The 18569-nt window shown below is 38.9% G+C and overlaps 1 protein-coding gene across 5 annotated transcripts; it reads left to right on the forward strand.

The window, feature by feature from the left end:
* The first annotated feature begins 262 nt into the window (after window positions 1-262).
* LOC112710959 (transcription factor UNE12) lies at window positions 263-18151 on the forward strand. Of its 5 annotated transcripts, none has more exons than XR_011865707.1 (8): window positions 1063-1262; window positions 2156-2284; window positions 6374-12195; window positions 16452-16580; window positions 16727-16792; window positions 16873-16938; window positions 17334-17411; window positions 17511-17921. XR_011865707.1 is itself a non-coding variant. In XM_025763463.3 (7 exons), the coding sequence occupies exons 1-7, from the start codon at window positions 855-857 to the stop codon at window positions 17745-17747; spliced, it is 1113 nt and encodes a 370-aa protein (XP_025619248.1). In that variant the 5' UTR covers window positions 263-854; the 3' UTR covers window positions 17748-18151. The 5 variants fall into 5 exon arrangements, 3 of the variants coding, with proteins under 3 accessions (XP_025619248.1, XP_072059042.1, XP_025619249.1); XR_011865706.1 differs by having other exon boundaries at window positions 17514-17921; XM_025763463.3 differs by lacking the exon at window positions 6374-12195 and having other exon boundaries at window positions 263-1262; window positions 17511-18151.
* The last annotated feature ends 418 nt before the right edge of the window (window positions 18152-18569 follow it).

The raw sequence follows: 18569 nt of genomic DNA on the forward strand, positions 1-18569 counted from the left end.
AACTAAGCCTCCTTATGTCGATGTCTGACCTTTTTAAAATGGTCGGATTTATTATAAAGACCATTTTTTTAGTGATCCTTTTTGTCTTATTGGACTTAACTTTTATTTGTTGGATATGATAAATATATATTAAAAATAAATTAAATTATATATATATATATATATATATTTATATATAATTATATTGATTATTAATTTTAGTATACAAATAGTATTTTTTGATATGTTATAACACTTGGCTAATAGAAAATAGATCTCTTCCATTCAAAATTAATTTGGATGCTAATAAAATAGAAATAGTGAGCGCGTGCGTGCACGAAAGAAAGACTTCACCCCAGTTACCTTTGAGCAACACTCTCTCTCTCTCTCTCTCTCTTTAAAGGCCACAGCGCACTCAACCATACCATTCTCTCCATCCTCTCATCACACCAAAAACCGTCACAACTATTACCAAAAGCTGATAATCAAAAACGAAAAATCCTCAAACTTTGAACCCCGTTGCCACCACCACCAACACACGACTCTCCTTTTATGTCTTCTTTCTCTTTCATTTTCAACTCTTCTTAAATTTCACACAGTGACACCACAACAAACATAACTGATAACCCAAACAACTTCATTGGGAACTGCGAAGTAGTGGAATTCCATTTCGGTTCACCCAAAACAACACGACATAATAACTTTTAAACCTTCCTTATTTTCCGCTCTTCGTGCTTCTCAAAACACAAAAAATGTGCCCATAACGACGCTTCTTTGATTCGTTTCTTCAACTAACAATCTGTTGAAACTTTCCCATATATATAAAAGAGTGAGTTTGCTGGTTTTGCTTTCGGCTTTAAGAGAAAGAGATCATCATGGCTGGTAACAATAATAACGGGTCGGAAGGTTTGGGCGACGATTTCTTCGAACAGATCTTGGCGGTTCCAAGTGAGTATGGCGGCGGTGGCGGTAGAACATTAGTGGGGTCCATGCCAATGGTGCTTCAGTTGGGGTCCACAGTATCAAGGACTACTGTTCCGGATGGCTTAAGAATGGGGATGCCTTTGGGTTTGAATTTGGAGCAAACTGGTTTCCTTAGACGCTTTCCTGAACAAGTTTCTGATGTTGAGGCTGCCATTAACAACAACCACCACCACCAACAACAATACCTTCGTCTTAGTAACAATACCAACAACAACAATAATAATAATAATAATAATAATAATAATAATAATAATAATAATAGCTCTCCATCTTCCTCTTCTACTGCTGGAATCACTACTGTAAGTATCTATGTTATATTCTTCTCTATGTATATCTTCGTTTTAACCAATTTAAATACATTAAGTTAAATTGTCAATTAACTTAAAATGTAAAAAGTAAAACGGAGTATAATTAAGTTGTATATTCCTTTCATGTTTTGTTATACAAAATACGAAATCTCAGCTACCAAAACAGTCATTAATAAGTATTTGTGTACAAAAGGATGTTAGTTGTTTAATTTGTTTAATTTATTTTTAATACATGTTTTATATTTTAATATGTATTATAATAAGTGACTGATTTTTTGTATATATATTATAGTTGTTTGGTATATCTTTTCATCGTTGTAATTGAATCTAAAATGGAACGAGGGATATATGGCATGTTATGTTGTTGGTGGTGCTATATGCATTAATTTGGATATATGGTTGAGTGGAAATGACTACAAGATTAGAATTCCAAACTATCTATCTGATTAACTTGCTGAAATGCCTACAAGCAAGGGATTACTTTATCATAGGCAGAAAAAGAAAAAAGAGAGTCTCTCTGATCTTCTGGTTTATTTTGATTTGGATCTCCATAATTTGATTTGTTACCTTTAATTTGCACATGCATTTAGATAGACATAGATATATGTGTAATTTCAATTGGTCTAGCAAAGCAGCTAGCCATGCAACGATGATAATATTATTGTTGCCAAGATCATTTTTGGGAGGTAAGAAGCTAACTAAGTTGGTTGGGGTGTGAGCAACTAATAATTATGCATGAATGTAGAGGACAAGAATTGGAGAAACTCAAGCATCGCACAAGAATATGAAATATTATACTTGATCTTGGTTTGGTTTCTATGTTTTGTTTTGTTTTCATTTGGATGTAATGGTTTATGGTTTGTCTTGTGTTGTGTGTATGGTAGGATCGGGATTCGATGCACATGAGAGGTTTGTTTCCAGCGTTTGGACAGTTGCAAAATACTCCCCCCCTTCCTCCTCCTACTCAGCCACCTCTTCGCCCCACTCTTCCATCTCCTCTCCACCACCACCAGGTATCTCATCTATTACTATTAACTGAAAATATAACTATTTTTATTTATTAAATTTACATAAATATAATTTAACTTGAGTTTTCACTTTTTATTGTTATTATTATCATTATTTGAAAATAAAATTAATGTAACTCAGTTACTTTCAACTTTGATTTATATGCCTTTTACATTACTAATTTTTATAACCCCATTATTGTTATTAAATAATAGATGTTCTAATATTTCTTTACAACTATATATACAAATACACTAAATAAATTAAACTATGCATATGATTATATGTATATTTATAAATAAATACATAGTACTTAATTTGTTGACTAATTTTAATACATAAATAATATTTTTTTATCATTTTTAATTTTTTATGTCCAAATTTATTCTCTTGGACATGTGTTTTAGACTTTTAGTAACGAAATTATTCCTTAACAGAAACATAAATGATAAATTTTAAAAGATTAACAAAAAATCTTATTTGTACATTTTAAATTTTTTCAAAAATAGATCACACAATTTAAAGTTTAAAATATAAACTAAAATAATGTTACATATTAGTACAATTTATTATTTTTTATTAATAATTAATTAATAATATTTAAAAATGTTAGTTAAAGTTATAATATTAGACTGCTGTACCAAAAATGTTAGGATCTTAACTATAATTATCGTCTAAAATAAATTAATATTGTTGGACCTTAAGTTTTTTTCTATAAATACAAAATATATATATTTTACTTTTTTCTAGTTATTATTATTATTATTATTTTATATTTATTTTATTTTATAATTTTTTTAATGAGGGGTAGTTTGGTAATAAAAAAATAAAATTGGTAAAAAGGACGATTTTAAAACAAACTGAAACTTTGGGACTATTTTAAAGCAGAAAAAAGGCTAAAGACAAAATAAATTTTCAGTCTCTACGTTGGTACTAAAATCATACTTATTATTATTATTATTATTATTATTATTATTATTATTATTATTATTATTATTATTATTATTATTATTATTATTATTATTATTATTATTATTATTATTATTATTATTACGTCTCTAACCCTTTATTCAGTAATCTAATACTATGATTATTATTATTATCATCATCATCGTGAAAGATATGATAATGATAATTATGCTTTAATTATACCCATCTGCCCAATGGGCCACTTTTGTTCACTCAATAATTACCTTAAACCTATACGACGACAAGTTATTAAAATACATTAACCTTAAAGTTGGATGACTTTACAATGCATATAAAGATGAGATGAGATGCCTCTGCATATATGTGTGTGTTTCTTTTCTATTATTAAGTCCTTCATCCGTGGCCATTCATTCTTTTCTTTACTATATATAAATAAATAAATAACTACATAGAATACTCAACAATTATTTTACTCCCTGATATCATTATATTTAATGAAAGGTTATTATGCGTGCCTTTCCCTTCAACTTTTTTATTTATTAACTATGAAAATCTCACGGTTGGGTTTTGAGGCTTCCATTACAATTTGAACCTTCTCTGGCTCTGCTTTGGATGCGTTTATATTTATGTTCAACCGTTTCAATCTCTCAAGAGCAATATTCGCATTCTCTGAATAATTGCCTTTTCTCTCTTTCATTCACTCTTATATCAAAAATAAAAATGAATATTCGGGAATTAGGATTTTGTTTTGCATACAGTCGATCAAATTTTATACTTATTATTATTAGTATTTAGTACTATTTTTTACAGAAAAATATTAGAAACAAACACTTATTGATATATTAAATAATATTTTTTGTCAATATTTTATTTTTATATTATTAAAATTTATTTTTTAGAATTTTAAATTTAGTTAATACCATATTTTTTATATTATATATAAAATTATATTATTAGTCAAATACTATTTTCCTTTTTTATTTAATCATACACATAATTAATTACCACTTTGGTTTAAGCTTGTAGGTAGGTAGCTTAATTCTACAATCAAAGACTGATGAGTACTTACCAGTACTACTTTAGTTGAAATACCGGATTTGTCCCCCCTTTCCACCAAACGCGTTTTCTTTTTTCCATTTATAAATTATTACAAAAATAAAATAATATACAGGCATGCCCCTATGTTCAATCTCAGGGCCAATTATGGGACGATTTAGATAGCGCGTGGGTCACATATTTGAATATTTCTATTTCGTATAGGAGCTTGTCATTTTGTCAGTGGAATTAGCATGTGCACATTTTGAAATTCTCAAGCTCCATCTTCATCTTAATTGTGGGAACCTAACTTAAATTCAGCAATTTTTTTAAATGAAAATTAATGAAAACATTTATGTTTTAAATTAATAGCTTTAATACACTAATTAATATAAAATCCTTAATAAATACCCAATTCCTTTTAATAAATACACGTATGTTTACTCCTAAACTTGGATACGATATCTATTAAGCTTAATTATAAAGTACAGATATTTCGTTAAATTACTGTGTTTATGTATCAGATATAAATATTTGTCTATTGTATTCAACCGTATTTTATTAAAAAAATAAAAAAAATTTTGCCGAATATATTTAAACACACCTAAATAGCATCACGTGTTAATATATCTAACGTTATTCTTAATATATATTCTTAAAACGAGTTTAGAAATAATATATATTATTATTTATTAAAACAAAAAATATTTTAAATACTTTATATAATTTAAATAAAACATTAAAAATAGTTAAAAAATTATTTTATATTTTAATATCAATAAAATATCAAAATATCATTATAATTTATCTAAAAAATACTTTATATTTTATATATATGTCGTGTCTACATGTCTTATAAAATTTTAAAATTTATGCATATTTGTCTGTTGTATTTAACCGTATTTTAATAAAAAAATAAAAAAATTTCGCCGAATATATTTAAACACACCTAAATAGCATTACGTGTTAATATATCTAGCGTTATTCTTAATATATATTCTTAAAACGAGTTTAGAAATAATATATATTATTATTTATTAAAACAAAAAATATTTTAAATACTTTATATAATTTAAATAAAACATTAAAAATAGTTAAAAATTATTTTATATTTTAATATCAATAAAATATCAAAATATCATTATAATTTATCTAAAAAATGCTTTATATTTTATATATATGTCGTGTCTACATGTCTTATGAAATTTTAAAATTTATGCATCCGCGTGTTCCGTATCGTATCCTGTATCCATGTCAGTATCCATGTACCATAGCAACTTAATAAAATATAAGTAGCATTCGTTTATATAAATATAAAATAATTTTATCCTGATAATTAATTCTATAATGTGATATCAATAAATTAATTATTTTTAAATTTATTAATTAAAAATTATCTAAATATATAAATTTAACTAATTTAAATTAATCGAATAATTAACTCACTCAAAATACTTTAAGTGTCTGAATTTTGATTCTTTATCTTATGCATGTCAAAATTCAATAACTATTGACAAACCCTTAAAACTCTACAATATCATTGTCAAATATCTTAATAACCACACTTTTTTCTAAATTAAATTGTGTATAACACTAACTCGTTTATGAAATCCACAGTCCAAAGGGATGTTGATGTGTCCTAACTGCTAATGCAATGAATTTGTATTCATGTTAATTGTAATTGTGCATGAATACGAAACATCTAGAATCTGTTTTGCTTGCACTTAATGAGTAATGAGTTGTCTACTTGTTGGCCCTAACAAGTTCTATTTATATATGTAGTGACTTAAGGGCAACGCCAAACATGTACTATGGCCAAGTCCTTGTTAGCTTTTTAGGGAATTGGTTCTATCTGCGCAAAGCATGGCATTTCTTAAAAAAGAATTCTCCTTTTACATAGAATGAGAATGTCACATTAAATGACAAACTAATCAGAGGTTTTTGGAACATAAAATATTGTAATTAATTAGTGTGCTTCTCTCTTATTTGGAGAGTAATAAGTGTCCTGTACATATGAAAAGAATAATCCTTTGCAATTGATAGTTGCTACTAGACTTCTTAGTTTCATTGAAAATTCAGAATATACAGCACAATATTAATTCTGGTCGTGCTACTCTATTATTGTGTAGGCTGCATTTCGAAGAATAGAGTGAGTCATTGTTACGGAACCAGCCTGCGGATCCCTGATCCAAAGTAAAACCCCGAACCCAGCTACTCGGGTCCGGACCATCGAAACCTTCTAAAAGGTCCGGGACCGACCCATTAGAACTCCCAATCAACTTTCGAATTCGAACGTCTCCCTTATCTTAGCCAGAGAAGATAAGATACGATAGCTACCTTCGCCTATAAATAGAGGACCCAGGTCCTTCCAAATATTCATTCATTCCTCACACCTTTTACCTCTCAGATCCATTCTGACTTGAGCGTCAGAGTGTCTTTGCAGGTACCTCCCCCCATCGCTCCAATCAAGTAATCCGGCTTCCGCCTCGACCCGCTAGTTTCCGATCCATCCCTCAACCCGTACCGGAGGCATCCAGTACATTAGCGCCGTCTGTGGGGAACTTACGCCGGTTTAGTCGGAATGGCGGACGAACCCGAAGAGCATTCCATAAGTCGCCAAGATAACTCCCGAACACGAAACCCTACTCCTGAAAACCAAGAAGCCATACTTCAAGGAAGGATAGCAAACACCGTCCATAACAAAGAAAACAACCCCGCCAAGACTCGGAATCCCGGGAATCCGGAAGACAAGTCAGCGCAAATAATCCGAGAACTCTGCCACAGAGTACAGGAACTTGAAGGTCGGGTTGCCAACAAAGAAAGGCACAACGCCGAACACGGAAGTCACGCAACCTCCAGATCCAGGTCCCGCCACGGCAGATCGCCAGAACGGCGACACGCCAAAAGGCATGATAGAAGCACCTCACGTAACAGATCTCCAGAACGAAGACACAGCAAAAGATACGACCGCAGCATATCTCGCGATCCCGCCCACACGGACGATGACCGACGATACGGAGAAACCAAACGCACAAGAAACGACCATGTGATAATGGGAGCCACCCCCTTCACAGAAAGAATTTTGAAAGCAAAGCTCCCCAAAGGATTTGATAAACCCACGGACATGAAATACGACGGAACCAAAGACCTCCAGGAACACTTAACAGCATTCGAAGCCAGAATGAACCTAGAAGGCACCACCGACGCCGTCCGATGCAGAGCCTTCCTGATGACCTTGTCCGGACCAGCGATCAAATGGTTCAATGCCCTCCCCAACGAATCCATAATCGGCATTCGCGACATATCACGAAGGTTCATGGCCCAATTCACCACCAGAATTACCAAGGCCAAACACCCCATCAGCCTATTAGGGGTCACACAAAGGCACGACGAATCCACAAGGAAGTATCTCGACCGATTCAACGACGAATGCCTAACAATCGACGGGCTCACAGACTCGGTCGCAAGACTCTGCCTTACGAACGGACTCATGAATGAAGACTTCCGCAAACACCTTACCACCAAACCAGTATGGTCCATGCACGAGATCCAAAACATTGCCAAAGATTATATAAACAATGAAGAGGTCAGCCAGGTCGTCGCCGCCAACAAACGGCAACACAACAACGCCCAACACGGCAACCCGACTCCTCGGCACAACCCACCCAGAGAAGGCCTAAGGGAACACCCTAAACCAACAAACACAAACCGACCACTCAGGATCGGCAAATTCTCTAATTACACACCCCTAATGGCCCCAATTACCGAGATATACCACCAGATAGCAGATCGAGGCATCATCCCAAAAGCCCGGCAACTCAAAGAAAGAACAGGCAGCAACAAAGCCCTCTACTGCGACTACCACCGAGGTTACGGGCACAGGACACAAGACTGTTTCGACCTCAAAGACGCCCTCGAACAAGCCATAAGAGACGGAAAGCTCCCAGAGTTCGCCAAAATCATCAAAGAACCAAGACGCACAGAAAGGGACAGGTCAGTTGAAAGAGAAGGACGCAACCCGAGAACACAAAAATAACCTCCCAAGGAAAGTCTAGAAGACGACCCAACCATAATAGTAAACGTTATCACAGGCAAAGACATACCAGGCAAATCAAAATCGACGCTAAAAAAGGACCTCAAGGTCTTGGCCGTCAGAAATCAAGCCCCATCTACCACTCCCGACAAAACGATAAAATTTCTACCCAAGGACTGCCAACACGGCACCTCTGCCGAAGATGCACCTTTCGTCATCTCGGCAAGAATCGGAACGGGACTAGTTTGAAGGATACTGGTGGACACCGGTGCAGACTTCAACATCCTCTTCCGAGGAGCCTTCGACAAGCTCGGGCTCCACAACGAAAATCTCCAAACACATTGCAATGGCGTTACAGGACTTGCGGACAATTTCCTCAAACCGGACAGCTCCATCACCCTACCCCTCACCATAGGGACAGGCAACCAAAGGAAGACAATTCTGTCCGAATTTGTGGTCCTAAAAGATTCCACCGCCTACAACGTCATCCTCGGAAGGAAAATGATCAATGACTTCTCCGCCATCATTTTTACCAAATATCTCCTTATGAAATTCATAGCGGACGACGGCTCCATAGCCACTATTCACGGAGACCGCGAGGTCGTAGCAGAATGTGACAACACCAGTCTAGCTTTACGAAAGAAGTCTCGCAACGCGGCTGGGATATTCCTAGCCGACTTGGACGCCCGACAAGATGGCCAACCCAGACCAGAACCAGAAGGCGACATGGAAAAACTACAAATAGGACGAACCAAAGACGAATACACTTTCATCAACAGGAACCTCCCATACGACCTTAAAGAAAACCTTTCTCAATTTTTGAAACAAAATAGAGACCTATTCGCTTTCACACCAGCCGACATGCCCGGGATAGACCCCGACCTAATGTCCCACCGACTAGCCGTAGATCCCAAAGCCAAACCCGTGGCACAAAGAAGACGAAAAATGTCCCAGGACCGGGCAGCCGAGGTCAGGAGACAAGTAAAGGCCCTACTCGAGGCAAACTTCATCAGAGAACTACCATACACGATGTGGTTGGCAAATGTCGTATTAGTAAAGAAGTCCAACGGGAAATGGCAAATGTGCGTCGATTATACAGACCTTAACAAAGCTTGTCCAAAAGACGCCTTCCCCCTACCCAACATCGATGGATTGGTAGACGCCGCATCCGGCCATCGATACCCCAGCTTCATGGATGCATACTCCGGCTATAATCAAATACCGATGCACCGATCCGACGAGAAAAAAACAGCGTTTATCACCCCCGACGGAACATACTGCTACACGGTCATGCCTTTCGGCCTAAAGAACGCCAGAGCAACCTACCAAAGGCTCGTCAATAAGATATTTCAAAATCTGTCCGGAACCAAATTAGAAGTCTACATATATGACATGCTCGCCAAAACCGAATCCGGTGAACAACTCATCAGTGACCTCAGGCTCATAATGAACACCCTACGAAAGCATCGAATGCGACTCAACCCGACAAAATGCGTCTTCGGAATGGAGGCAGGAAAATTCCTCGGCTTCATGATCACGCAACGCGGAGACGAAGCTAACCCAGAGAAATGTCGTGCCATCCTCGACATGACAAGCCCAAAAAACCTCAACGACATCCAAAAGCTCGCCGGCCGGCTCACAGCGTTATCCCGCTTCCTCGGAGCATCGGCACAAAAAGCAATTTTCTTTTTCAAACTGATGAAGAAAGGAGCCCCCTTCAAATGGGAAGCAGAATGCGAAGAAGCCTTCCAACACTTCAAAAGAGTCCTAGCGGAACCACCAATTCTCGCCAAACCCCAAACAGGGGAGACCCTCTACCTATACCTCTCCATAACGGAAGAGGCACTCGCAGCAGAACTCATCCGCAAAAACGAGCAGAAAGAACAAAAACCCATATACTTCATAAGCAAGGTCCTACAAGATGCAGAGACCCGCTACTCACGTCTAGAAAAACTTGCTTTCGCGCTCCTCACGGCCTCCCAGCGCTTACGAAAATACTTCCAGGCCCATCCCGTGACGGTCCGGACCGACCAAGTGGTCAAACAGGTACTACAAAAGCCAGACCTAGCAGGAAGAATGCTAGCATGGTCCATCGAGCTGTCCCAATTCCAAATCAAGTTTGAACCCCGAAACGCAATCAAAGCACAAGCCATGGCCGACTTCATCGCCAAAATAACTCTGGGAAATTCCACTCCCGAGTCATGGAAGCTGCACGTCGATGGCTCGTCAAACGTCACCTCCGGACGTGCCGGGGTCATACTCAAAAGCCAAAACGGGGTCGTAATCGAACAGTCAGTACGATATGAATTCCCAGTTTCTATTAATCAAGCAGAATATGAGGCCCTCCTGGCAGGCCTAGCCCTAGCCAAGGACATCGGAGCAAAAATCCTAGAAGTAAGCACCGATTCACAGGTATTTAGCTCCCAAATCAACAGAGACTACCAAACACGAGACCCTTTACTCCAACAATACCTCGCCAAGGTGAACGAACTGAAAGAAGGGTTCAATCACATCACCATACGGCACGTTCCCAAAGAACGAAATACCAGAGCAGATCTCCTCTCCAAGCTAGCCAACACCAAACCAGGACACGGCAACAAATCGCTAATTCAGGAAGTCATTAAATCACCGTCCATATCCACAACAGCTAACGCTTGCCTGACACTCTCTGGCCAAGGATCATGGACATACCCTATCCTACAATACCTCCTCGATGGAACACTACCTGAAGACCCCAAAGAGGAGAAACGGACAAAAAGAGAAGTCGCTAACTACGTGGTTGTCGCAGGGCAACTATACAAACTCGGACTCTCGCAACCCCTCTTCAAATGCGTCGAACCCGGAGACACGGAGTACATACTCCGCGAAATCCACGAAGGTTGTTGTGGCCACCAAATCGGAGGTAAAACCCTCGCCCAAAAAGTTATTCGAGCCGGCTACTTCTGGCCCACGGTTATCCGGGACTCCATGCAGTTAGCAAAAAACTGCGATAAATGCCAAAAGCACGCCAACATCCACCAGGCCGCCCCGCACCAGCTCAGCATCATATCGGGAGAGCGGCCATTCGGCACCTGGGGAATCGACCTTGTCGAACCCCTTCCTACGGCACCCGGCTAACTCTGATATCTTATCGTCGCCATAGATTACTACACTAAGTGGATCGAGGCCGAGCCCCTGGCCTCCATCATGGCAACCCAATGCTAAAAATTCCTTTGGCGACAGATCATCACTCGATTCGGAATCTCCGAGATTGTTATCTCGGACAACGGAATCTAATTTGCTGACAAAAAGTTCAAAGAATTCCTAGATGGACTACGTATATCCCACCGTTTCAGCTCGGTAGAACACCTCCAAACAAACGGACAGGTGGAATCCGCAAACAAAATAATCGTCAAAGGACTCAAGAAACGGCTCGTCGAAGCCAAAGGACTATGGGCCGACGAACTCGGTTCGGTCCTATGGTTATACCGAACAACACCCCAAACGACCACAGGGGAGACACCTTTCTGATTAACATACGGTATAGAGGCCGTCATCCCAGTGGAGATAGGAGACCTAAGCCCCAGAAAAACGGTCGGAGGGAACGACGAGGAAGCGGAACGCGACCTCATTGACGAAGAAAGAAGTATAGCTCATATCAGAGAACTGGCCCTAAAACAAAGAATCAGCTTTAAGGTACAACCACGGCGTCATCAAACGAGAATTTGCACCCGACGACCTCGTCCTATGACGAAATGACATCGGAGCCCCGACCCTAGGGGAAGGGAAACTCACCCCCAATTGGGAAGGACCATACAGAATCAAAGCCACCATCGGAAGGGGAGCATACAAACTCGAACAACTCAACGACGACGAAGTCCCGAGAACATGGAACGCCGCCAACTTACGATGCTACTACACTTAGACCGACCTCCTTAGGTCATCCCTTATCTTTCTAATGTTTTTTAGATTTTACTCATTTTCCTTCTCTATCACACTACATTTATTTTCCCTTTTTAGAAAATTTTAATCACGGGTACTCTTTCCTGCTAGAAACGGAGGGTTTTAACGAGGCCCAAAAAATTCCATTGTGTTTTTTCCCTTTTCTTTTCCCCCAAAACGGAATAGAAACACGGCCGCAACACCGAGAACTGATCATCCTCGGGGCCTAACAAATGGATATCCCTAAAATACTAATGGCCTACCAAAGGTCCTAAAGTCACAATGGCTTAAAACACATAACGGCTCAAAATAAAACAGAAAAGCCCAAACGACCACACGAGTCATCAATAGCAAAATATAAACGGCCACAATGGCACAAACCGAAGTTCAAAACATACCAAGTATACGGCCCACGGCCAACCAAATATCCATAATAAACAAAACAAACCAAAATAACAAGGTACAGTAAAAGCTACTCGAGGTCTACAATTCGGCCATCACGGACGGTCTTGAAAGCCCCCATCACAGACACATCCACACCCGGGGCCAACACCAAAGCCTGAGCCCTCATCGTTTCCTCGGTAGCCGCAATCGCACCCTTCGCATCAGCCAATAACTCCGCCTTCTCCTTTTTTAGAGCAGCAACTTCGGCCTTTAAATCCTCCACCTCACAAAGAAGCACAGTAGCCTGAGAACCCGCATCGGAAGCCCGTTGCCGCTCCACACTCAGCTGCAAAAGAAACGAAGTCTTAACCTCAAAAGACGAAGGATCTCCGCCCCGGCCTCCTCGGAAGACTTCACCGCCTTCTCCCTCGCTACCTCGGTAGATTCAAGCTGCTCTTTCAACTTGGTCACATAAGCTTGGGAGTGACGAAGCTTCTTATCCAACAAACCGACCTGAGCCATCACGGGCTCGGCCTTTCGAACAATAACGACAGACCGGAGAAGGGCGCGATACACCGACTTGGCTTGAAAAGAGACATCACACTCACCAAAAAATGGCTCAGTGCCAGGCATCAAGTACTGATCTATGAACCCCAAAGCATCAAAACGTCGGTCCATCACAGTGGGAACAGCACCCTCTTCCCCTAAGGTCTCACTACTAGGCTCCTCAGGCCTCTTTCTCTTCCAAGAAGCCTCAGCAGCCGAAACCACAACGACCTCCTCCTCTGGTGAATTCACGGGACAAGAAGGAACCTGGGTACCAACCCTAACCCCAGCCGAAACCACTTCCTGAGAAACAGCTTGGGAACCCACAGCAGGATTAGAGACAGGGGTAGCAGGAGATGCCGACGACCCCTCCTCCTGATCCATCGCAGTCTTCAACCTCGCCAGAGAAGTCAAACCACCAGCCATCTCAATTGAAAGAAACAAAAAAAATACAAGTTACAAAGCCAGAAAGAAGACACAAGGAAAAACAAAATGATAAAAACACACCAATATACGTCCGACAAGCCACAGGGTCCCCCATGACGTCCCGAGGATTCAACGGACGATCCCCAAACAAATGCCAAGGAACACTAGCGACGTCCTTATCCTCCGGAGACAAACCATCATACGTGACCTTGGTCAAGACCAACGGCCCGGCACCAAAATTCCAGTAAGTCAGAAACCGACGCTCGCCTTCTAACGTCAACCAAAAAGGACGATGCCCCTGAACGGGGCGCACTTTAAAGTATTCTCTCTTAAAACCGTGGAAAGAATCTTTAAACAAACCGAATATACGATGATGAGGCTGAGCCCGGAAAGACATATATCATTTCTTATGCTTTCCTTCCTTAGTCGAAAGAGTACATAAGAAAAGAAAAAGGAAAACAGGCACGGAAACCGGAAAGTCGAGATATTGACACACAAGCTCAAAGGACCGAACAGCCGCCCAACTGTTCGGATGAAGCTGCGACGGTGCCACGGAACACCGACTCAGCAACTCCTGAACAAACGGGGTAAAGGGGAGGCGCACACCGAGTCGAGTAAACATCGATTCGTAAACCCACATCCAGTTCGGCACGGTCGGCGAATTGAGATTCAGATAACAAACCCGCTCGTCCTCATCAGGGAGGACAAGCTCATACTACCGCTCCACATCACCACCACCACACACCGCCCCTTGATCACGGAGCCTTTGGAGATTGGCCTCCGTCATCCGCGACGGAACACCCCACACATCGCTAGTCACCCAAGCATAGCGAGCGGGGACGCCCTTGGAAGGGGCTATCAGAGTACCCACACCCTCGCTCCTCCGCCGATGCATACCTAAAACAGGGAGGAGCACCACCATCAGCCTACTAACCCTACGCAGAAGCAGAAAAAGACAACCAAAAACCAACCCACTACCTACTATCAAACACGGCGGTGCTCAACCCCTCCAAAATGCAAAATACCACCATCACCCAAAAACACAGCACAAATAACACAGACAGCAGTAACAACGCATGGCAAAAAACAGAGCAACAAGACACCATCAAATAGAAAAAGAAAAGAAGAAACAGGAGGATACTAACCTGACAATGCAAAAAACAAGAAAAAATGCTGCAGTAGGGAAGCAGAAATCCAACCACGAGGAAACACCAGAACACAGCAGAGAGAAGGAGAATCTTCTTCAGAGGAAAGAACAAAAGAAAAATGAGAATAAACGAGGGAAGTAAGAAGGAAAGCCAAAACAGTTTCAAAAGGGGGCAGAAAGACGCAAATAACCCTGGACAACAAAAAGGCGTGTAGGGGCAATAAAGGAAAGACACCGAAAAAACGTCCCCTCGCAATAAATGACCCTCTTGGAAAAAGAAACCAATAAAGCACGCCTCGAAAAATGCAACAGGCGCATTGGACATAGAAGAGTCGCGTCAGACCAAAACAGCCAGGCGAATCTTCGGCATAACCATAAAAACCGGGGCCGGCACACCGACCCCCCTCAAAAGAATCAAACGACCACCCGAGAGGGACGGAAGGCCCCTAGGCCAAGACCGCATCTCACGACGACAAACCGACCTAGCTCACGATCAAAATCGCATCTCCCAGCGACAGACCAACCTCACTCGCTCTCCCGCTGCGGGGACAACTGTTACGGATCCAGCTCACGGATCCCTGACCCAAAGTAAAACCCCGAACCCGGCTACCCGGGTCCGGACCATCGAAACCCTCTAGAAGGCCCGGGACTTGTCCATTAGAACTCCCAACCAACTTTCGAATTCGAACGTCTCCCTTATCTTAGCCAGAGAAGATAAGATACGATAGCTACCTTCGCCTATAAATAGAGGACCTAGGTCCCTCCAGGTATTCATTCATTCCTCACACCTTGTACCTCTCAGATCCATTCTGACTTGAGCGTCGGAGTGTCTTTGCAGGTACCTCCCCCCATCGCTCCAGTCAAGTAATCCGGCTTCTGCCTCGACCCGCTAGTTCCCGATCCATCCCTCAACCCGTACCGGAGGCATCCAGTACAGTCATGATTGTGATTAATGAGAAAACCAGAGGTGTAGTATTAAATTTAAAAGATATGAATAAATGTGTGCAGTAGTATTAAAATTTAAAAGATATGAATAAATGTCTACTTAATTATTTATACAATTTGAAATCATTTATGTTTTAACGAAAACTAACTTGAGTTGGTTGAGTGATCGATTTACTTGTTTCTTTAAGCAAGTGTTTAGAGATTCGAATCTCATCTTATGACAGACTCTTAAATAGAATTCAGATCCACAACGAATTAATTATTAGCCTATCGTATTAGAAAATATTGTAAAAAAAAAAAAACAAAAAAAATCTATATTTTTAAGAACTGTTTTGAAATTGTATTTAGCTTGCCTTTTAGAGTAATCTAATTGAAATCGTTGATAATTTTCTTTTTTTTTATCCCTCAAAAATATCAATGCTTCAAGGTAACATTTGCACATAAGCACATTACTTTATGTTTCCAAAAAGAAAAAAGTTTTAGAAGCTAATATTATAAAACCTACATTATTGCTAATATTTAATATAAGAAAAAATATCTAAAATTTTTAAAAATAAGAATACTTAAAACTCAATTAAAAAAATATCTGGTACAAATTCATATCATTTTTAATGAGCTTCATATTAGACTTGTTTGACAATTTGTTATAATATTGACCGAAATTAATTGATATAGTATTGATTTTCTAGTATTACTCAAGAAGAAATAACAAAAAAGATATTGCTAATTTTAGTGATGAAATGCTCTAACTATTTATGGTATAAAATTGTGGTGTTACTAACGAAGGAGGAGGTTGGCATTGCAGGCATTTCAGAGGCAGCAAGCCCCAAATCCAGTGTCTGTAACTGCTCTGCCACAACAACCACCGGGGATACGCCCTCGAGTGCGAGCAAGAAGAGGCCAAGCTACCGATCCTCACAGTATTGCTGAGAGGGTATGTGGCTTTTCTTTTAATTCTCGTTCGATTTTTTTTTTATCTGTTATTGTAACTTTTTGTACATCTTTAAATTATATTTGAAGAAAAGGCAACCGAGAACATAATAAGGTGCATGTTGTCATGTTTACTCATATGTGATGCAGTTACGTCGTGAGAGGATTGCTGAAAGAATGAAGGCATTGCAGGAATTAGTTCCCAGCATCAATAAGGTATTCTATGCTTTGGTATTACGAATTTCAACTTCAATATCTTTTGTTTGCTTAGATATTGTGAATCTATGTTGTTGTAGACGGACAGAGCAGCCATGCTTGATGAAATTGTGGATTATGTCAAGTTTCTAAGGCTCCAAGTTAAGGTATGAAAATCTTTCATTAATTATGTATGTCCTAAGTCCTAATACAATTTTTATATTTTCTACTTTTCTAAATGATAGAGACAAATTAAAACAGTTTTCTAATATTTATCTTTACAACCTAAAGATATTTGGTCTCATTTATCTACTATCTATGCACATTGTGTATATTTCACAAGGCTCCACACACATGATTTGATGACCTTGAGCACTATAATTACTACTTTTTTAAGTAGTAGTTACAATGTCATTCATGGATTGACATTATTATCTCGTGTGTCTTCTTCCCATTTGTGCAATGAGGTCTCAATCGAATTAGGGATATTGTGGGCTACTATAATAATAATAACTTTTCAAACGTGGTACATGGTTTTCACCAATCATGTGCGTTGATACAGGTATTGAGCATGAGTAGACTAGGTGGGGCTGGCGCTGTTGCCCAGCTTGTGGCTGATGTTCCTCTATCTGCTGTCGAGGTGATCATCCTTTTAATTTTCAACATTTGAAAAATCAAAATGCTACTCTTTTTCTTTTTCGTATTATTTTCATTGTGTATGTTAACAATGTGTATACAGCAGGGTGAGGAAATAGAAGGTGGAGGGAACAACGAGCAAGCATGGGAGAAATGGTCAAATGATGGAACAGAGCAACAAGTTGCAAAGTTAATGGAAGAAGATGTTGGAGCTGCCATGCAATTCCTTCAGTCCAAGGCACTTTGCATTATGCCTATTTCTCTTGCCTCAGCCATTTTCCGTATGCCTCCTTCAGAACCATCATCACTCATCAAGCCTGAATCTAACTCCCATTCATAGATACTCCAAACATCGTATTTTATTTTGTTCTAATATACCATCCATTATTCATCATTCAGTATAGCTTTATTAGATCAATCTAAAATACATGTTGTGTACACAATTAACACTTATCTATATATCGTTGTATTTGGTAGTTGAGTATGATACAAATAGAGACAAATAATTACAAAATTATGCTTCAAATTAGGGAATTATAAGATCAATATATGTTTGTGTATTTTCTGCCTTTTTTAAAAAAATTTGAAATTACACACAATTTTATTTCTTTAATTTGTCTCTATGTTTTTGTGTACGCCTCAACTATCAAACTACAATCTACATGCACTAGCTATATGTGACAAAGGCACCATACGATGAATTTGATCAACACAATTCTCCACCTTAAGATAATTTGGTCCCAATCTTTTTGTGTTTTCTTTTATTTTTTTTTTCAACAACCTTTATGAACCACGACAAAGGAGGGGGTGGGAGGTGTTCTACTTTCTTGCATACTTTACAAATTGTGATTGGATGGAGAAGGATCTGGGTCGGTTCAGCTATTCTTTTTAATTTTAATTTAAGAGTCTTAGTTTTGTTTTTTTTTTTTTTTGGAATTTTTACGATAAATCTCTGTTTAGAAGGTCAATAAATAATTGATTACATATGTGAACTTTATTTAAGAATTTATTGTATATACATAATAAAATTTAAATTCCAACATTTATTTAAATATGTGAGTGAAATAACCATTCCACCAAAATAAACTAAGTTTTAAGAGTCTTAATTAAATTTGTTTTGTTGTATTTTCTTTTTAAACAAGTAGTAGTTGCGATTGCTAAT

The sequence above is a fragment of the Arachis hypogaea genome, chromosome 9, assembly GCF_003086295.3.
Source record: "Arachis hypogaea cultivar Tifrunner chromosome 9, arahy.Tifrunner.gnm2.J5K5, whole genome shotgun sequence".
NCBI lineage: Eukaryota > Viridiplantae > Streptophyta > Magnoliopsida > Fabales > Fabaceae > Arachis > Arachis hypogaea.

What these genes read in the sequence shown, in the direction of transcription:
- LOC112710959 (XM_072202941.1), top strand. Translation starts at nt 6,826, where the DNA reads ATGGCGGACGAACCCGAAGAGCATTCCATAAGTCGCCAAGATAACTCC.